Source organism: Propithecus coquereli, unplaced genomic scaffold, assembly GCF_000956105.1.
Source record: "Propithecus coquereli isolate 6110/MARCELLA unplaced genomic scaffold, Pcoq_1.0 Scaffold125, whole genome shotgun sequence".
Lineage (NCBI taxonomy): Eukaryota > Metazoa > Chordata > Mammalia > Primates > Indriidae > Propithecus > Propithecus coquereli.
Window position 1 is genome coordinate 7,584,824 of NW_012136636.1, and position 22,284 is coordinate 7,607,107.

General features: G+C 39.8%; 1 protein-coding gene across 4 annotated transcripts in view; it reads left to right on the forward strand.

The window, feature by feature from the left end:
* Positions 1-22,284, forward strand: part of ARHGEF7 (Rho guanine nucleotide exchange factor (GEF) 7) — a 167,555-nt gene that overhangs the window by 87,295 nt on the left and 57,976 nt on the right. For all 4 annotated transcript variants that reach the window (XM_012637952.1, XM_012637954.1, XM_012637955.1 and 1 more), the window contains exons 4-5: positions 1,442-1,643; positions 15,008-15,096. In XM_012637952.1, the coding sequence (XP_012493406.1) occupies positions 1,442-1,643; positions 15,008-15,096 (291 nt within the window). The remainder of the gene's footprint in view (positions 1-1,441; positions 1,644-15,007; positions 15,097-22,284) is intronic.

The window sequence follows — 22,284 nt, forward strand, 5'->3', positions numbered from 1 at the left end:
ATAAGTTTTTTTTTTTTTTTTGAGGTTTTTGATTTTTCTTTTTGTTGGTTTCTAGAGAATTTGTAATTGTTTCTTGAAGCCTTTTTATGACAGCTGCTTGAAAACCCTTTTCAGTGATTTCCACGTCTGCTTCATTTCATTTTGGTATTGGCATTGGTTGATTGTCTTTCTTCATTCAAGTTGTGATTTTCCTGTTTATCGGATGAGGAATGTTTTTGATTTATTCCAGACACTTGGAAGAGTGCTGGACCCTGCTTCAGTCTGTCTTATCAGGCTATAGCACGGTTGGGTTTTGTGTGGCAGTTATGGCTGCTGTTAGGTATTAGTGGCTTTGGTCCCAGTGACTGCTTAATTTTCAAGGCCTTGCGGTGGTGTCTGCTCGTCTTCATCCACCTTGTGTGGACCTAGTTCCTGCTGGGATTTGGCTGCTGCTGCCATGGGGCCTGCTGTTGCTGGATGGGGGGAAGTGATGATGAGCCTGCTTGTGGAGGAGGTGGTGTATGTCAAATTTTGGGCCTGGGTCCTCCCTGTGGCTGGGTGGAGGTGGGGAGATGCTGGGCTGCCCTTCTCACTCCTGTGGCCAGCAAGGGCAGGCTTCTGGAATTTCTTTTGGTCTGCTCCCTTCACGAGCTTTGGGTTGCCAGCCTCCCTAGAGCCCAGTCAGGGTAGGTGGAAATCAAAAGGAAACCATAGCCTGGTCTGCCTTCCTCTTCCCACCTCTGAGAGATCTGGAAATATGCTCAGTCTCTGAGAACACTACAAATTAAAATACGGGACACCGTTTCTTCCCCTCAGTTTAGCAAAAGTAAATATCTTTGGCAATATCTAGTGTTGGTGAAAGTTTGACGAAATAAGAACTCTTAGATACTATTGGTGAGAATGTTGCTGGGTGTACATTTGTAGAACCTTTTTGGAGGACAGTTTAGACATATATGTGAAAATTTAAAAATGTCATCTTCTGTGTTTTCTGACCTGAATTTAATATATAGGCTTATTTACAGATATGTTCAAAGATAAATATACACATATTTTTAATGCAGCCTTGTTTTACAAAACAAAAATACTGTATATGGCATATAGAAAAATACTGGAAGTAACCTGAAAATCCATTAATGGAGAGCCGATTCAATAATTAATGGTACAGTCATACAGTATAATATTATGTGGTTATTTAAGTAACTGTAAGTATTGCTGGAGTTTTGTAACTTGTAGAGAAGTATGTATCATATAATTCTGTATAAATGTATGTGAAAGTGTGTGTGTGTTTATATAGGCAGAACAGTGTGGAGCAAGATCTTTTAAAGCATCAAGAGGATGTCCTCTCGGGGCTGGAATGGGGTGGGTGGTCACGGTGCACTGGGAGAGGAACTGCAATTACTGTAAACATGGCTCTGCTGCTCTGCATTGTGTAACTTTTCTCCCATCCCTCCCCCTCTTTTAGGACATGACTGATCATAGCAACAATCAACTGGTAGTGAGAGCGAAATTTAACTTCCAGCAGACCAATGAGGACGAGCTCTCCTTCGCGAAGGGGGACGTCATTCATGTCACCCGCGTGGAGGAGGGAGGCTGGTGGGAGGGCACACATGGTGGCCGGACAGGCTGGTTCCCCAGCAACTACGTGCGCGAGATCAAGGCCAGCGGTAAGTGGCCAAGTCTGGCCTGCAGGTGGAATGACTGGATGAGGAGGAGCAGAAAGAGATAAGCTCAGCATAGTTTGTTCTCCAGTTGAACTTGTGTAGATGACCTGGTCTTATGTTCAAGTTCTCTGTTGGAGGGCATTGGTTTTTACCTTATTCCCATATTGGGGTGCTGGGGTCAGGGTGTTTTCTTCCATGGGAACATTTTTCAGGTGCAAAGAGAAACATCTCAAATTTGTTATTTTTTATTGTTGCAGTTACACTTTTATATTGAAATAAAATTTATCCTTTTTTAGGACTAGTGTTGGAACTTGGAGTTTGCAATATGCAGGTTGTATTTAATTTTTATTACTATGGGTACTTTTGCCAATCATGTCCAGTTAAGTAATTTTCTTTGTACTAGTAATAGTGTTTTGAAGTGCATCACTTTCATTATATTTCCTGCAGTTGTTTAACATTGTTTTTACTGACGTTTTAAAAATGATCTTTTCAAGAAGGAAAACAGCAGTCTTTGGCATGCCTTTATTGCTGCTTAGTTGTCATTCACATAGTGGAATTGAAAGTTCTCTCAGAGGCTTGCGTTTTGTGACTTGTGTCACGAGGGTATGGCCGTGAAAATTCTGTAAAGCTGGTGATTTGAATGCCCAGCAGATGTTCTCTGTATTTACAGAATAATAGACTATTACTGCAAATATATGTTATAGAATATATACTCTCCATCTCCCTGAACACAGGTGTTGCTCAACCATTCCTCATTCCACGAATCAGCATTATTTATTGAGAAGAAACTCTCTGCAAAGACTGCTGGTTTTTATAAATATAACTATATAGTTCTTGCCTGTAAGAAGCTTACAGTGGATTTATTTATTTATTTGTTTGAATTTGCTTTATATTGACCTTGGTTGGAGGTGCTCTTAGGAGATGGAAAAGTGAGATGCAATTTCAAAAGTAGTGTTTTATAAAGGGGAGGAGCGTGGGTAGGTGGAGCGGGGGTAGGGATTTGTTAAATGAATCTCATAACTTTACTTGCATGTTGCTCCATATTTGCAAGATACTGTTGTGTAATATAGTTTCTCTGATTGTCCTGGGGGAAAAGAGCAGTTTTTATAGAGTGTATCAGATAAATAGGGAAGTGTGGAAAAAGCGTGTTGTAAAACCATAACTCTGCCCTGGGGCTTGGGTAAGTTAGCCTTAGAGCCACAGGTGTTTGAGATGTGAAATGAGGATGATGATTCCTCACCTGTCGAGGTCTTGTGGGGGTTAAGTTGTTATGGTTTGTATGGCATGCATGTTCTATGGTGCCTGGCACAGAGTAGGAGCTCAGTGAATGTTAATTGCTGCTATTTTATTTTTTTAAAGTAGCAGGCAAAAAAAATTATAAATGTGAATATGACAATTTTGATATAAAAATATTGTCTCACCAGGGACATCAAAAAATGAATATTTTAATAAGGTAGCAGGCAGCCCTTTTTTGTAAAGTTCTTTGGTATGGGACTTTTTAGGAACAATACACGCTTGCTCTCTCTTTTTTTTAATTGTATATAAACTTATACATATAGAATATACAATTGACCATTTTAACCATTTTTAAGTGTACAGTTCAGTGGCATTAAGTATATTCATATTGTTGTATAGCCCTCACCATCATCTATCTCCAGAATTTTTTCATCTTCCCAAACTGAAATCTGTCCCCATTAAACACTAATTCCTCATTCACCTCTCCAGCCCCTGGGAGTTCTACTCTCTGTCTCTATGAATTTGGCTACTCCGGGGATCTCATGTAAGTGGAATCATACAGTACTCGTCCTTTTGTGACTGGCTTATTTCACCTAACATATGTGCTCAAGGTTCATCTATGTTGTAGCATGTAACAATTATTAATACCTTCTTTTTTAAGGCTGGGCAATATTCCATTGTATGTATATGCTACATTTTGTTTATTCATCCGTGGATGGAAACTCGAGTTGCTTTTTACCTCTTGGGTATTGTGAATAATGCTACTAAGAACATGGTTGTATAAGTGTCTGTTCAAGTCTTTTTATTTCTTTTCAGTATATACCCAGAAATAGAATTGCTGGATCAGATGGTAGTTGTATATTTAATTTTTCTGGAAGCGTCATCCTGTTTTCCATAGTGACTGCCCCATTTCACATTCCCACCAGCACTGCGCAAGGGTTCTGTTCTCTCCACATCTCTACCGACTTGTTTTCTGTGTTTTTGATAATAGCCATCCTGCTGAGTGTGAGGTGGTATCTCATTCTTGCTATACTTTTTGTGGTTGCTAATAATGATAATAAAAAGCAGTATTTTTATTATAATAATAAAATCAACTTAGGCAAGATTTTTTTGGCCGCTTATTATGTTCTGGCTACTGTATAAAGTGCTTTTTGTTCATGACGTCAGTTCTCACCATAACCCTCGAAGATAAGTATTGTTGGGATATTAAGAGGGTAGGGTACAAATAAATGACATCCTGTAAACATGTGCAGAGCCAGCTGAGAGTGTGACACTGCTGTCAGGCTGAGGGGGTATAGGTGTCAGCTTTACAGACGCAGCCGTTAGGAAATACAGTTTGGTCTGTGACTCAGTCGGACAGCCTGGCACTCCCCTGCTTGAGTCTACCCAGAGATCTGGGGCTGGGGCAGGCTGAATCCAGGCTCCCGGCTCAACTCTGTTCTGGGCCCCACCAGTTGGAGAATTCCTTCTCCTAGGGACCAGTGAGAGCAACGCTGGGCCGAGAGGCCAGAGGTGGCTCCAGTGGACCTTCCAGGAGGACCCTTGAGCCAGGGCAGAGGAAGAACTGACATCATTGCTCACCTTTGCCACGGAGGGGTGAGTAGAGCAGATCATTAGGCCTAGAGCCTGGCCCAGATGGGCACCTTTGTTAAGGCCAGTCTTTCCTAGCAGTCATGTGGCTTGCTTTATTTCTTATGTGAATGCTTGTTTAAATGTGAATTTTGGTCCAATTTTGAATCACCATATTAAAAGTGCGGATGAATGAATTTTTACTTTTCAGGTATTTCTCTTTGTGGATTTTTCAGAGTTAACCCAGCATAAGGAAATTATACTGAAAAGATAGGGTTGTGGATCTCAAAATCCTCTTCAGGTGACTTTTGGGAGTGAGTTTCACGTATTTTTGAGTGTCTTCAGTGTTGTCTTTTGGTAGTAGTTCACCTTACAGCAGGAAGTCCACAGGAAGGTGTGGCATGGAGTGTGGGCCTGAGAGCCAGCAGTGGCAGAGGGGGCTCTGAGAAGGACCAGTGTTACATGTTTAGAAATGTGGACCCTCACTTTGTTCTACCTAGAATTCCCATTTTTGTAACGTCTGTGTTTCTGAGTATGTGTGTGTATGACCAGCTTACATGTGTGCATGTGATGGATGCATTGTTATCAGAGAGCTCTTTGCAGGGGCCACACTGAATCTAGAGGTTTGGTGTCAAACTGAGACCTAGGAAGCTTTGTTTGGAATATTTTTTCTTTTTTTCCTGTTCATTATTTAAAATACAAGAAATGCCATATTTGCTCATATTGGTGATTCCTTATGCTAAATTTTCTTCATCTGACAGTTGAACCAAGGGAATAACCTCGTTAGGGAATAACTTCCCATCCCTGGTGTTCACTAATTATGTAAGTACATTGTATGGAAAGTTATGCAGGTCTAATTATAAATGTGGGCATTTGAGACAGTTGCAAAACTACATTTTTTACAGTGTCATGTTGTAGTTAATAATAAAACTCTAGGTTCAGCATTGCAGCTCAGTACTGGAGCCCCCTCCTCCTCCTCCACAGCTTCCCTTTCTGCCCAGTTACCTGCAGCCAACCTCACGCCTAAAACAGGTAAGAACAGTATAAGATATTTTGAGAGAGGGACCACATTCACATGACTTTTATTGCAGTGTTTTGTTATAATTGTTCTGTTATTATTGTTCATCTATTACTATGCCTAATTTGTAAACTAAACTTTATCATAGGTGTGTATGGATAGGAAAACACATAGTACTATCTGAGTTTTTGACATCCACTGGGGTTCTTGGAACACATCCCCTGTGGATGAGGGAGGCCTACTGTATGGCATTTTTTCCAGTAGCTTGCATGACTTTCTGATTTTGGAATACGTTTTCCTTTCTGAAGAGTGTATTTAAATAAGGCTGGTAAATGATAGTGTAATAAGTGCTTAATTTTCTGAAATCAAAATTGTGCCAGGTTCCAAACTTAACAGACTTCTCTAACTGGTAGTCACGTTGGATCATTTCTTTGTGAAATAAAAACACTTGCTTCCTTTAAATTGAACATTCTCTTGTGTATTATGTTTTGATTTTTATTGAATAAACAGAAACTAAGGTCTACCTGTAAATGACGATATTTTTTAGGCTGCCTTTCTCCAGATAAATTCTCAAGGTTGTGCGTTGAATCACTTCTACTTCCCTGCGGAGTATAAACAGCCACTGGTTGTGTGCCCTCTTGCGGTCACAGAGGGAAATACTCTTGTCAGGCTTCACCATCGCATGTTTGTGCTTTTCACCTGTGTATGGTTTCTGGTTTGAAATAGTCCCTCTTTGAAGACAGGTACCTTCCAAGATTCTGGTGTATAAGGATTTTGCTAATGTTTGCTTCGAAAGCACTTATTTTTGAGTATATGCAATCCTAATGGAAGGTACACAGTTGTTACTTGGCATTTATTTTCTGTGTACCTTTTTTTTGGATATGTAAAACCCATGAATTTCTACTGCATTTTATACACACAGATATATATGTGTTTTACACACCCCCTCCCCACAACCAGAATTTCCTAGATTCCAAGGAAAAGACAAGAGAGAGAGAAGCAGCAAGGTTCTGGGAGTGCGTGGTGCTGGTGGTTGCTGTGGTAAAAGAAGGTGAAGGCACTCAGTTGTACGTGCGCAGCATGGTGGGGCGCAGGCAGACGGCAAGTGGACACCACCAAGGACTAAACTGGATGGACAAGGGCAGATCGCGTTCTGTGTGCTTATAAGTTTGGTTTTCTGTGTATGCATATGTGCTCTGAAGGTTTCTTTTAGATGCTTATTCCTAATGTGCTGACTTTAATTCTCCAATTTCTGAACAGCTCATTATCTGTTGCACAGTAAAGACATTTCTTTTAAATGTTAGTTTAAGAGCTGGTTAGCTTGAGATGATGACTTATAATCTCTGGCGGTGATGTAAGAACTTAAATGGGTTTATCGTTTGCTGGTACAGAGATCTTTGATGATTCACATCACTACTTCTTAAGTTTGTCACTGTTTAATATTTTCTTGTTTATTTTTGACATCAAAAAGCAACAAGATGCAGCCGAATTTTGGAGGCTGCTATTAATTTAGCTGTGAAAGAGCAGTGTTTCATATAAATATGATCTGTGCAGGGAAAGGGACAAAGGTTACATAGAACCGTGTTTTTCTTTGTATCGCTGGAAATAAGCCTATGCTGTAGCTTGTACTCTTCCCTGTGGGTTGGGTGTGAGCAGGTGCACATCTGTGCATGTGTGTGTGCATTCGAGTGGTGCTAAGTTTTCAAAAGCACCCAGGATAAGGCTGCATTAGAGGATGGACATCTCAGCACTGTTTCTTCCAGATACAAATTTTTTAGAGAGAAGAGCATGAATTGGAAGATATGAGCCTCTGACGCAGGTGTAGTGAACTATGCACATAAGGAGACTGGGATTAGGTGGCTTTGAACTTTGTCTAGAATGTGGAAGTGAATATTCTTCCTGATTAACATATAAAGCGTATACTCACCCAAACATCGATGTGGTATGTGGGAGGTGGTTCTGTGACTGTAGCCATCTCCCAGTGACACATCCTTAGATCATCTGGCTTGTAGTAGTTTGGAGTCAGGGTGGTTAGTCCTCCAGTATTAGAGATTTTCTTTTAAAAAAGTTTTATTTTTATTCATGCTAAAGTAGGTAGTGCAAGCATGGGACAAAGGCAGGACAGAGGAACTTGTGTTTGAAGAGCAGAGCACTCTCCAGCCCCAGGGAGAGCCTTGGCTGGGCTGCTCCCCTCCTAGATAGCTGCCTCACACCTCCTGCAGTGTAGAGACTTCTCTGCTTTGATTTATCAGCATATCTCATTTTATTAGCTTCATTCTATTGTGTTTTTTATAAATCGAAGGTTCGTCCCAACCCTGCATTGAGCAAATCTACCAGTGCTGGTTTTCCAACACATGCTCACTTCATGTCTGTGTCACAGTTTGGTAATTCTCACAATATTTCCAACTTTTTCATTATCATATCTTTTATAGTGACCTGTGATCCAGAGATCTTTGATGTTACTATTCTAGTTGTTTGGGGCACCACAAACTGTGCCTGTATAAGATGGAGAACTTAATTGATAAATGTTGTGTGTGTTCTGACTGCTCCACTAACTGTTCCTTGTCTCCCTCCATCTCTTTGGGTCTCTCTATTCCCTGAGCCACAACAATATTGAAATTAGGCCAATTAATAACCCTGCATTGGTCTCTGTGTGTTCAAGTGAAAGGATGATTTACATATCTCTCACTTTAAATCAAAAACTAGAAATAAATAAGTTTGATGAGGAAGGTATACAGAAGAAGAAGTTGGTAGCTAGCATAGGTTGGTTCATGAGGTTTAAGGAAAGAAGCTGTCTCCATAACATAAAAGTGCAAGGTGAAGCAGCAAGTGGTGATGTAGAAGCTGCGGCAAGTGATCTGGAAGATCATTGATGAAGGTGGCTACACTAAGCAACAGATTTTCAGTATAGACAAAGTAGCCTTCTGTTGGAAGAAAATGCTACCTAGGACTTTGATAACCGGAGTGGAAAAGTCAATGCCTGACTTCAAAACTTCAAAGGACAGGCTGACTCTCTTGGTAGGAGCTAATACAACTGGTGAATTTAAATTGAGGCAATGCTCATTGACCATTCTGGAAATCTTAGGGCCTTTAAAAATTATGCTAGATCTATTCTGCTTCTGCTGTATAAAATGGAACAAAGCCTAGATGACAACAGCATGGTTTATTGAATGTTTTAAGGCTACTGTTGAGACCTACTGCTCGGGGGAAAAAAAGATTGCTTTCAAAATATTATTGCTCATTGTCAATGTACCTGGTCACCCAAGAGCTCTGATGGAGATGTACAAGGAGATTCACGCTGTTTTCATGCCTGCCAACACAACATCATTCTGCAGCCTGTGGATCAAGTAGTAATTTCAACTTTCAGGTCTTATTTAAGTAATACATTTCATTAGGCTATAGCTGCCATGGATGTGGGCGAAGTCAGTTGAAAACCTTCTGTAAAGGATTCACCACTCTAGATGCCATTAAAAACATCCGTGATTTATGTAGGTGGTCAGAATATGAACGTGAACAGGAGTTTGGAAGAAGTTGATTCCAACCCTCATGGATGACTTTCAGGGGTTTAAGACTTGGATGGAGGCCAGGTGCAGTGGCTCACGCCTGTAATCCCAGCATTTTGGGAGACTGAGGTAGGAGGATTGCTTGAGGCCAGGAGTTCGAGAGTGGCCTGGGCAATGTGACAAGAACCTTGTCTCACAAAAATTAAAGAATTAGCTGGGTGTGGTGATGCACAGCTACTCAGGAGGCTGAGGCAGGAGGATTGCTTGAGCCTAGTAGTTTGAGGTTACAGTGAGCTTTGATGATGCTACTATACTCCAGCCTGGCCGACAATGAGACCCTGTCTCTAAAAATACAAACAAACAAAAAACACCCTTCAGTGGAGGAAATAACTGCAGATGTGGTAGGAGTATTAAATGCCAAGAGAATTAGAAGTGGAACCTGAAGATGTGACTGAATTGCTGCAATCTCATGATCAAACTTCTGTGGATGAGGTGTTACTTCTTATGGTGAACAAAGAAAGTGGTTTCTTGAGATGGAATCTACTCCTGGTGGAAGATGCTGTGATCATGGTTGAAATTACGACAAAGGACTTAGAATATTCATAAACTTAGTTGGGAAGGCAGCGGCAGGATTTGAGAGGATTGACTTCAATTTTGAGAGATGTTATACTGTGGGTAAAATGCTATCCAACAGCATGGCATGCTACAGAGAAATCTTTCAAGGAAGAGTCAGCCAATGTGGCAGACTTCATTGTTGTCTTATTTCATTAGATTGGTACAAAAATAATTGCAGTTTCAGACCATGAACTTTAAATCATTATAACTAGGCTCAGACGCATGTTTATTAATCAAAAGAGGAACCATTACAATCAACACATTTTTGCCAACGAGAAATAAGTTTGTTTATTCCTGTAGCGTTAAAAATCCGTGCTTTGGGATTCGACGAACCCTTGGAAAGCATTTTCTGCATCCTGCTGCTTGTGGAAGCATTTTCCCTGCAAAACGTCGTCGAGATGCTTCAACAAGTGGTAGTCGGTTGGCAAGAGGTCAGGTGAATATGGCGGATGAGGCAAAACTTCATAGCCCAATTCATTCAACTTTTGAAGTGTTGGTTGTACAACCTATGATCGGATGCTGTTGTGGAGAAGAATTGGGCCCTTTCTGTTGACCAATGCCGGCTGCAGGCATTGCAGTTTTCAGCGCATCTCATCGATTTGCTGAGCATACTTTTTAGATGTAATGGTTTCCCCAGGATTCAGAAAGCTGTAGTGGATCAGACCGGCAGCAGACCACGAAACAGTGACCAGTGACATTTTTTTGGTGCAGGTTTGGGTTTGGGAAGTGCTTTGGAGCTTCTTCGTGGTCCAGCCACTGAACTGGGCATCGCTAGTTGTCATATAAAATCCACTTTTCATTGCACGTCAAAATCCAATCGAGAAATGGTTTATTGATGGATACAATAAGAGAAGATGACACTTCAAAATGGCGATTTTTTTGATTTTCGGTCAGCTTATGAGGCACCCATTTATCAAGATTTTTCACCTTTCCAATTTGTTTCAAAAGCTTAATGACCATAGAATGGTCGGCGTTGAGTTCTTCGGCAACTTTTCATGTAGTTGTAAGAGGATCAGCTTTGGCGATTGTTCTCAATTGGTGGTTGTCAACTTTCAGTGGCTGACCACTGTGCTCCTCATCTTCAAGGCTCTCATCTCCTTTGCAAAACTTCTTGAATTACTACTGCACTGAATGTTTGTTAGCAGTTCCTGGGCCAAATGCGTTGTTGATATGAGTTGTCTCCGCTGCTTTATGACCCATTTTGAACTCAAATAAGTAAATCGCTTGAATTTGCTTTTTGTCTGACATCATTTCTGTAGGCTAAAATAAACAGCAAGTAATAAGCACTATCAGAAAAACATAAAGTGAGAAATGTACATTAAAATGATGTATAACATAACCACATTTAAGAATGTATTCTAATATCAAATGGCAAATTTCAGCAATGCTAAAATCAAAATTTCTTTTGCACCAACCCAATAAGAAGTTGCCACAGCCATCCCAGCCATCACCAGCGACCACCCTGATCAGTCTGTAGCCATCAACAGGAAGGCAAAACCCTCCACCTGCAAAAAGATTGTGACTCGCTGAAGACTTAGATGATTGTTAGCTTTTTTGAGCAATAAAGTATTCCAAGGTGTGTACATTTTTTTAGACATAATGCTATTGCACACTTAGTAGACTACAGTATAATGTAAATATAACTTTTATATGTAGTGGGAAACCAAAAAGAGTGTGCAGCTCTCTTTACTGTGGCTATCCGGAATCAAACCTGCAGTGTCTCTGAGGTATGCCTGTATACCCTTTAGATTAGTGGTCCCCTACCTTTTTGACACCAGCGACCGTTTTCATGGAAGATAATTTTTCCATGGACTGGGGAGAGTGGGAATGGTTTCTGGATGATTCAAGCACATTACATTTATTGTGTACTTTATTTCTACTATTACTATGTTGCAATATATCATGAAATAATTATACAACTCACCATAGGTTGGGGACTCCTGCATTAGATGATACCTTTTGACTCCATATCTTCTCCTTCCCTCTTTCTTTCTTCCAAGTTGTTTGTATTATTATTTTGTTTTTCTGTTGGTTCCCTTTATTGGCAATGCTAAATAATATACTTCAGTCTCATTTTGTATTTCAGTAACATTTGGTGGGTATCTCCTGGTGCCCTGTTTTGTAACGTGAAGACTTACCTTGAGCCTCTTCTGTGCCCTTCCGCATTCTGGCTTTGATCAGCTGCATTTTTCATATTGATTGTCAAGGTTGTTAACAATTGCATTTGGTCCTAAAACCACAACCAACATCCACTCGATAAATATTTACTTGAGTGACCACTGCTGTGGGAACTAAGAAATTCAGCAGTGGGAAAACCAGCCAGGTTTCTACCCATAAACTGTGAAGCTTCTCTGCGGTGGCCTGGATAGCACATGAAGTAAGGGGAAGGAAGTCATCCTCCATGCTCTCTGCTGCATCCAGAAAAAGGCAGGAGTGGGGGGCGCACTTTTATAGCATGAAAGAGACTTAGAAGCACAACCACCAGATGCACCGTATAGACTTTGATTCCTGATTCAAATAAGCCAACTACAAAAAGGCATTGTTGTGGCCGACAAGGAGATTTGCATATAGACTAGACAGTAGATAACATTAAGGCATTATTATTAATGTTGTCAGGTGTGATAATGGCCTAGTGTTCGGGTTTTGATTTCAAAACAAAAAAAGTTCCTGTGGCAAGGTGGACACTGAAGTATTGATGGGTAAAGTGACATGGTTCTGGAAATTACTGGTATTGCTTCTAGAAGAGTATGGGGAGGAATATAATAAGACCAGCCACAGGGTGATGACTGTTGAAGCCCAGTATGAGTGTATAGGTGGTTATTCTCTCTATTTTTATATATATTTATAAATTTTTATAATAAAGTTTAGGGGAAAAAACAGTGATGACACAATTACAACATTTTCAGACAAAGATCAAGTGTTTAATATAGTCTTAGCAAATCATCACTATGAAGACATGCAATGTGGCTGTTGGACCCTGACAGGAAGGGGCACGAGATTCAGGAGACCTGGGGGCGAGGATGCTGGTGAGCACACTGCTAGAGGGAGTTAGGATGAGTGTTGTTTTCGGGGCCAGGACCAGTCTGAATGAAGCAGGCAGTGTTGATTAACCCAGGCGTTGTTGGGTCACTTGCACACATGGCAGATGGAGGGGTAGCCACGGCCAGGTGACTTTCAGTCAAGTAGAAGAGGGAAGAAAAGAGTGACAAAAACTCCTGTTACTCTAAAAAGAGGCAGAAAAAAACCTTATGGTAGTTGAATCACTTGAAATTGCCAGTGTTTGACATCCTTCACCTCGGGCAGGCAGAGAGAGGGGCATTATGTAAATCTCCAAACTGGCACCTGCTTTAGCCCAAGGACTCAAGATTTCTTTAGTTCTGGAAAGTATCTTGTCCAGAAAAAGTGTTGGCTTTTGCTCATCCCCTTTATTTTCTCCTGAAAATCCTATTAGATGTCTTACTTTGCCTTCGGTGGCTTTTGCTATTTTTCGTATTTTTTTGTTTCTTTGCTTTGCTCTACTACATTAATTTTGAGTTCATTTCTCAGATCTGCATTTTAGTTCATGAATTTCCTCCTTTGATGTTAACCTGCCTATGGAGATTTTCATTTTAGTTGCCATATTATTTATTCCTGGAAATTTTGCTTCATTCTTTTTCAGATGTTTTTAATTTTCATAGTGCCTTTATAATTCATTGTAGTCTTAATTTCTTACCTTTCCTGTCATTTTAAACATAGAACTGATTCTGTCATCTTTGATTATCTTATTATTTCTACTCTTGGGATATGAGTTTCTTGCATCTACTTGCCCTGTCTTGGAGGTTCTTAGCTACAGATAAGAGATTGAGAAGGAAAATGTGTTAGCGAGAATAGATTGGTTTTTCACCTTGTATATCTTATAGTTTAGAAATTATTTGTTTCCCACGAAGTTCTGTTTTTCATCCCATGGGCAGAGAGAATTCCTTCAACTAGCAATGACACCATTATTTTCAGCCATTTGGAAAACTTCACAGTGAGGCATTAAAGGAAAATGTATTATGTAAACAGCTCCATAGGAGAAGGGAATCAAAGGTTAAAGACTGTGAGTTTTGTTTTGGGCATTTTGGGCTTCTGTTGCTGAGAACATACTGGGGATATTGAATAGGCAGTTGGTGTTGGGAGCCTGAAGCCCGGGAGTGTTTGGGGCTGGAGGTACTGTTTTGGGAAGTACTGCCTGAAGCCCTGGGACTGTGAGATTGTGGATGGGGGCATCATGGGGAGAGAAGAGAGGAGGGCCAAGGAGAGAGACTGTGGACAGTTGCCACCCAGGTTCTGTCAGCTCACACACCGGAGGAAGGTATGTGTTCTGCTCAGTAACAATGACTCACTCACACAGCATGGTTCTTGCAGAGGAGGTGAGGTTTGAGGGGGATTGGTGTGAACCAAGTCCCCTAGGAAATGCTCATCAGAGTTTTCTGGGAAGAAATGTGGAAGAAGCCTCTTTCTTTCCTTTGTCCCCACAAGCCTTGATTTGACACCATGCCCCTATATATAGCCCTGGAGAGCCAGTGATAGATACATACCCATCTACCCACCTCATAGAACCAATGGTAGACACACACAGCTGATCCATACCACCTATGACAGAGACACACACACATCCCATCTGTAGAACCTATGATAGACACACTCTCCCATCCATAGAACCTACAATAGACACACACATATACCCCATCCATAGAACCTGTGATAGACACACTCTCCCATCCATAGAACCTACAATAGACACACACATATACCCCATCCATAGAACCTGTGATAGACACACAGACACCACCTCCCATCTATAGAACCTACGATAGACACATAACACATACCATCTGTAGAACCTATGATAGACACACACACACACATCATCCATAGAACCTACGATAGACACATAACACATACCATCTGTAGAACCTATGATAGACACACACACACACATCATCCATAGAACCTATGATAGACACACACAAGCCATCCGCAGAACGTTTAGAGCTCTTTGCATTCTCAGTGATACAAATCCCTAAAATTTAGTCTAGAACTGTGTATCTTGATGTTTTAATACTGTTACATATCTGCCAATGTTTTCTCCTATTTGTGTAATGTTTTATATTTACACACTATTAAGCATATGTGGAACTAAACTGTTCTGGTTTTGGCTGACACTCATGGAGCAGAAATGCTCAGACGTTTCCACCTGTACCTGGGAGAATGGGGTGGGAGCGATGGATGTGCAGTGACTGCGGGACTTTGGTGAGCCAAGCCTGAGAGAGACCTGGCTTTTCTTTTTGGTTTGTAGATTGAGTTGTGGCTGCCTAATGAGTAGCCTTGGGCTGCGTGAAGGGCCCGTGCATTTTGTCATCCCTGGTGTTGATCAGTAAAACTCCATTACATTTTTATTTCAGAAAAGCCTGTGTCTCCCAAATCAGGGGCTTTGAAGAGTCCTCCCAAAGGATTTGATACGACTGCCATTAACAAAAGCTATTATAATGTGGTGAGTAACTGTGGAACATTTTTATATATAATGAGTTTTTTTAATGTCTCTAAAATTCAATGTAGAATATAGGTTAATTAACTAGAATACAAAGAAGGAAATAAAAATCATCCATTATCTGCCACACAGATATGAGCACCATTAATGCTTTGGTGTATTTCCTTCTAATCTCTATGTATGTACTTCAGCAATTTTGTGTTTTTGTTTTAATATCATATATGTGGGAATGTACCTTGGTCTTGTCACATAACATAGTGCTGTGATTATCTGCTCATGCCATTACAAGTTTCAAAAATGAGATTTTGAAAGGTATATAATGTGCTTTAAAATTTTTGTGTGCATTGAGTGCCATTATATTAGTATTTGGTGTAGACCGTAAGTACTTTAGACCAATCCAGTTTCCAGTTTATTTTATATCTTAATGTAGACTTTCCCAGGATTGATGTATTATATATCAAATGGCATGGAATTAGAGGAGGATGTCTCGATGTTATGCATGTTAAAGACAGGTGTTTCTGGATCGTGAAATTTGCTACATTTTGAAACTTAATACAGTCAGTCAGTTTGTGAGCTTAAAAATTCTGTGGTATTAGTCTGTATAACCTAAATCTTTGTTCCTAAACAATTGCATATGCTATAGAAATGGAAAGTAGCATTTTTTATTTCGGTAAAATTTTAAATTGCTGGTATATATCTAGTTGGTATGATAACGGCAGAGTAAATTCTCTAAACATGTACATATTTTGAATTCTGTTTTAAATATGCATTTATTTTATTTTTTTTCACCCCTCCCAATCTTTTTTATTTTCATAGTCAGGAGATACAAATATGAACCCATGAGACCTTTGAAATTTTGATGTGAAATAGCAGTTGATTCATGTTTCTTTGCAACAGCACTTTCATCGTGTTTCATTTTCTGTACCTGCATTAAGAAATGGTCTAAAATTGTGACAAATATGAGTATGAATCAGCTCTACCACGTGGACCTATTCACCACAGTCTTGTGCTGTGGGTCTTACACATTCAGCTTTCTCTTAAGCATCTGCCTTCCATTTGCTTCAGTATCTTATTGCAGAACAAATTGGTCTTGGGGAAAACTTCCTCATCTAACACATATTCATCAGGTGCCTACTCTGTGCCAAGCACTGTTAAAGGCACTGGGGATATAGCAGTGAACAAAAATGGCAGAAGTTTCTCACTTTGTCGAGCTTACATTCTGGTGCATGGATATGATCGTTTTCTCTCACCTCCTGCCTCTGTTTTTATTGCCTTCTTTTTTTCATAATTTCATTTCTTCACCTCTTCTCATTAAGAGGTTTCTTCGTGCATCATACTGCTTAATTTACCTCACTAACATTCTTTGACTTCTTTTCTTTATATTTGGTCACCTCCACATTCTTCTCTTAGAAATCCTTAGTTGAGTCTTACCCTCTACCCACCCCTTTTTGTGCTTGCTTTTTACTCGTCTTCATGTGACTGTTTGGACTCTGACTTCTACCTCGACTCTGTCAGCTCTCAGAGCATCAAACTCCTTGTGGAACGTCTGCTGACCTAAAGTTCCGTGTGCTGGCGGCCTTTTATTGTGCTCTTAGCTCTCTGCATTGTCTCATTCCTTTTCCTTCTGGGAATGTTTGCTCCTAGGACATGGTATTGTAACTTCTTTGCTTTTTAGAATGTAATGTGGTACATGTGTGGTTTTGTGTACATGGCTACAAACAAAAACAATAAAAGTCTTTTATGGGTCTCATAATAGGAAAACTGAAGTTTTAACTCCTGGAGCTGCCTTTTCCCCTGGCATTTTTGTGTGAGACATTGCTTTTCTGGGGAAGGCTTCATGTGTGAGTAAAACAGTCGTAATCCACAATGATGTAGCAAAGACAGAGTTACTTTACTTCTGTTGTAGTTCACGTCCAGATAATTGTGTTAGAAGAAATGAGTTAGTGGCTTCTAAAGTTGTGCCTACAGCATTTCGTTAGTTTCTCCATCAATCTTTCTTCCATTAGGTACTTTATAAAACTAGGCAACCATGCTTTTCTAGAAATCTTGGTGGTTTGTTTTTCTTTGCATTAAATATTCTGTACTGCTCTTCAGATTGAAGCGTATTCAGCACTTTTTTAGTTTTCCTTCTCTCACTGTCCTTATACACAGAGAGTAGCCTATATATCATACAGATTTTTTTCTTTGTGTCCACCAGCTCTTCTTTTTTTTTTTTTTTTTTGAGACAGAGTCTCACTGTGTTGCCTCCTGCCTCAGCCTCCTGAGTAGCTGGGACTACAGGCATGCACCACCATGCCCAGCTAATTTTTTCTATATATTTTTAGTTGTCCAATTAATTTCTTTCTATTTTTAGTAGAGACGGGGTCTCGCTCTTGCTCAGGCTGGTCTTGAACTCCTGAGCTCAAACAATCCACCCGTCTTGGCCTCCCAGAGTGCTAGGATTACAGGCATGAGCCACCGCGCCCGGCCTCCACCAGCTCTTCTATGCAGAATGATGGGAAAACACCTTGACCTCAGAATCTCATCTAAATTGTTGTTTGTATAAAGCTGTATTAGTGAACAGTACATGGCAAAGTTGTAGTTGTGTTATAGAAATATATTCATAGAAATCATAGAGAATCATCTTTTGGCATAGCAGTCTCATTTTACAGTGGAGAAAACAGATAGCCCTAGAGGTTAAATGGTTTGTTCAGGATCACACACTGGGTAGTGACTAAACCAGGAATCAATTTCAGCTTTTCTGAATTTTGTATTCATACATTGTACAGAAAAATAAAAATATAGAGCAGAGTACCTCACATAACAAAATACAGTAGATAAAGTGTTACGCATTTTGTACTCCCTTTTGTAGTTTTGTTTTCACAGAAAACTATGAGGCATAGGTGTTTTTAACCTTACTGAGAGATAAGAAAACTTTGTAAGAGGTATGATCAATGTGGACTGATGGCATTAGGAAAAATTACATGAATGACTTAAGTCTCAACTTGAGATCACTATAGAGGTACAAAGATTTTGAAATTAAGAGACAATGAGGAGGCAGGTTTGAGTGAGTATAGTTATGTATCTTTCTGCTATTATATAATGGTTAAGACAAACCAAAAAACACTGGGAAGTAAAAAGTAATTCTTAGTAATTTATGACCGTCATCTTGGAACATTCATTATCTGTTTCTGTCCTCGCCTTCTGGCTGTGCATATGTTGGTAAGCGTGATGGTGTCCCATAGGACTCTTAAGGCTCTGTTCATTTTCTTCATTTTTTCTTTCCCTAACAATAATCTCTATGGATCTCTCTTCATGTTTGCTGATTCTTTCATTTACCAGCTCAAATCTTCTGTTGAGCCCTACTAGTGAATTTTTCATTTCAATTATTGTACCTTTCAATTCAGAATTTCTATTTGATTGTTTTTCAAGTCAAATGTAGACAGTATTTGAGTCATTGTCTTCACACTTTCCTTTAATTCTTTAAGCATGGTTTCCTTTAGTTCTTTGAACATACTTATAATAGCTGCTTTGAATGAAGCCTTTGTCCAATATCTAAGTCCCTCAACACAGTTTCCATTGATTGCCTATTTATTTATGTATGTATGCATGGGGGGGTCACACTTTGTTTCTTTGCATGTCTCAAAGTTTTTTAAATTGAAAATGAGACATTTTAGAAGATCTGTTTTAGCAACTCTGGATACTGAGCTCTGCACCCCTAGGATTTGTTGTCGATGATGTTCATTCGTTCTGTGACTTACTCGGACTGATTGTGTAGTTGGACTTCCCCACAGTTGCTAATGTTTTGTTTGTTCAATTCTCATTTTTATTTTTAAATCTCCCTTCCTAAGATTCACAGTTGGGCAGTGTAGTTAGTATTCAGCCAGATGGATGAAAGATTGTGCCTAAACTCCTTTAACTACTTAGTTCCACTCTGTGCTGGTGGATCTGCATGTGGCAAGGGAGTGCATTAGAAGGTGTGGGGAGGGTTACTTTTTAAAGCTTAAAAGGCCATGGAAATCATCAAGAAGAAAAAAATCAAAATGTTTTAGGCTACTTACTAAAAGTTTAATAATTTTCTTTGCCTTCAAACAATATAAATCAAATTATAAGTTACAATTACAAGTTGGGACATTATTTGCAACAGATTTAATACAAGGTTATTCTTAATGTCTAAAGCTCTTTAAGACAAATGCATTAAGATTAATAGATAAATGGGAAAGGATGTGAGCAATTTAAAAAAGGGTAAATACTAATGGCTTTGAAGAAATAGTTTAACTTATTATAAAAAACTTGTTAGCAATATTTTATATATCCAGAGAGCAGAGATTTAAAGAGAAAATCTGTAGTTCTAATGATGAAAATGTAAATCCATAGTTTCTAAAAAGTAATACAGCAGCTATATATAAAATTCCAAAAACGTTCAAGCCCTTTATTCTAATAAAGAGCTTCTACTTCTTAAAATCTACTCCTAAGAAATACCTGAAATGTATTCAAAGATGTTTGTGTAAAGGTGTTTTCAGAGGATTATTTGTTATAGTAATAAATAGCAAGCAACTTGAATAAACAATAGTACCAGAATGATTAAGCGATCAGTGCTATGTCCATTTATAATTATTAAAATGCGCAAGAGTCTTTAAAAATATCAGAGATACATATTTTCATGCTAAGTGCAATAAGCAGATTGTAAAATGACTTAGGTCATATCTAATGATATTAAAGAGTTGACATGGAAAGTAGAAGGCACTGTGCTAAAGAATGGTTTCTTTTGAGTGGCAGAATTTTGTTAATAGCTTCTTACTAACGTAAGCAAAAGTGATTTTGGAGGAGTCCTCTGGCACCAGAATGTGGAATATGCTGGAAATGAAAGCAGAGGGCTTAGAGTCCCATGAGGAAGTGCTTGTGGAACACAGCAGGCACACTTTATTTTGTGTGCTAGGAGAGAGACAGTGGAAGGAAGAAGATGAAAAAATCAGTCTGTTAGCAGTATCTTAGGGTGCCCTTGTAGGTAGCTCAGCTAAGGTCAGGATGCCTTGGTACTGTGGAAGGCTTTGTATTTAGTCGTTTTTGCTTCTTAGCAGCAGTATCTGGGAGGTGAGCCTCTTAGCTGCCTGAGCAGTTACTACATTTGTAAGATGGGGTGGTAATGCTGGGTTTGGCCTTGTAGTATTGTTGAGAGGATTAGGGATTGGCCTTAAGGTGCCTAGCAAGGTGTGCTGGACACTGAGGGGTGTCCGTGGTTATCATGAAGAGTATTCAGGGCATTGGGAGCAGAAGGCATCACCAAGGCCACCACATCATACTGTTTGCAAACAGGCATCCCAGTGGCTTTTGAGGATGACCTGTGAGAGCTGTAGTCAGAGTGGCATGATCATACATTAAAGGAGACATGTTTGTGATGTGGTAGGCCCCAAGTTTGGCAGATTTGCCCGTGGAAACACATTCGTTGCACCCGCGGCCTGGGGACAGACATCTTTCCCATTAGGAATCAAAGAAAGGGCTTGGATGCCCAGCCCTGGAGAGAATGACATTCTTGAGTCACCTCTTGTGGGGGATGAGGTGTGCTCTCCCTCTGCTGACCCTGGAAGACACAGATCTTATGGCCTTCCATGTTCAGTGACACACACTATGGCTTTATTTTGTGGCCTTCCACTTTTATTGGTGCATTATGTTGATGCTCTTTATGTATGGGGACAAGAAGTAGTTCTTCACTTGTGCCGAATATCACAGAAAGGCGGTATCACTTTTTCTTTTGAACTATTGCAAGTATGATGTACTAGGTAGCAGTCACTAATTTTAATCCATAAATGTACAAAACGGACATGTTTTTTATAGTCGAATGCCGTTGCACACTTCCACGGACTTTTCCTGTGCTCTAGAGAAAGACCGCACCTGTTTTTCCTTCCCTGCGGCCTCTGGATGTGAGGCCAAGGAGGAAAAACTGACCCCCTCTGGTGACAGGACATCTGTTTCCATCCATCAGCACTAATTGTAAACCCTGGTTTTGCTTCATCTTTTTATCTTCTACTTTTCCCTTGACTTTTCTCTACCTTAACCCAAGATTCCTTTTAAATGCTGTGACAAGCAACGTCTCTGCTTGGGCCCTGTAGGTGGATGAGGTTAATTATTAGGTGCCTTGAGAAATTGGGGAGGGGTATGCAACTTGATTTCTGCGTGGATCCCTCCTTTTTTGTATCTCACCCATACTTGATATGGGTGGTGAGGTGTCTGCTGGCTTCTCTAACAAAGAGAATGTTCCCCATTGGTTTTTATATAATTTCCTTGTTTCATATAGACTAAGATTGTGTAGATTAAGGTTTTCAGTTAGCAGGAGCCCAACACGTAGTAAGAACTAAGTGTTTGTTGAATGAATGAATAATTGAGTTGTTTATTCGTGGGAAAGGCTGTCTTGTGAAATAATTACCTCCTCACTAAAGGATTCACTCAAGAAGCAGCTCCAAATAGGATTCCAGATTTGGGTTGGAAGGTTGTACTAGGTGCTTAGTAAGATTCCTTCCTACCTTAAGTCAGGGACTAACACTTGAATAACTGTCAACCCACTAAAATCCCTTTTTGTGAAAACAGGAAACAGACCAATAGACTTGTCTAGTCACTAGTAGTAAGTGGCAGAGCCAGGATTTGAGCCCAGGTTTGCCTGGCTTCAAAGGCCCAGCTGTTTACATGTCACCATCTGTTGTGCACAAAAATGTGTATTTGCTAATGTCAACTTCCTTCTGTGACTCATATCACAGTGGAACAGCAGTAGCTATTGTCTAGTAATCTTTCAAAATTTGGAAGAAACATTCCAAGGCTGTGACTTCCCAAATTTAGAAATACTATAAGAACATAATTTCTTCCAAAGATGCAGTGTTATAAATAGAAACATATACATAGACCTCCAAACTCTTTTTTGAGCATTAATGTCATTAAGTAGTTATTAAGTATTGAGTAGTTATTGAGGATAGGCAGAAATCAACAAACTATATTAAATTGGTAATAGGGGGGTATGTCGTGTCGTTGTGAGCTATAGATTTATGGAGCTAGTAGGGGCTTTGGGGATTGCTTTCAACACCCCTTCCTTTCCTTTTGTTTCCTTTCCCTATAGCCAAGTGTTTATTAGAGATTGAATTGTGGTGAAGTCCTATCTTATAATTGACTTTTTGGAAATTTAAATTCTTAAAGGTTAAATAGACTGGAGTGAAAGGAAAACAT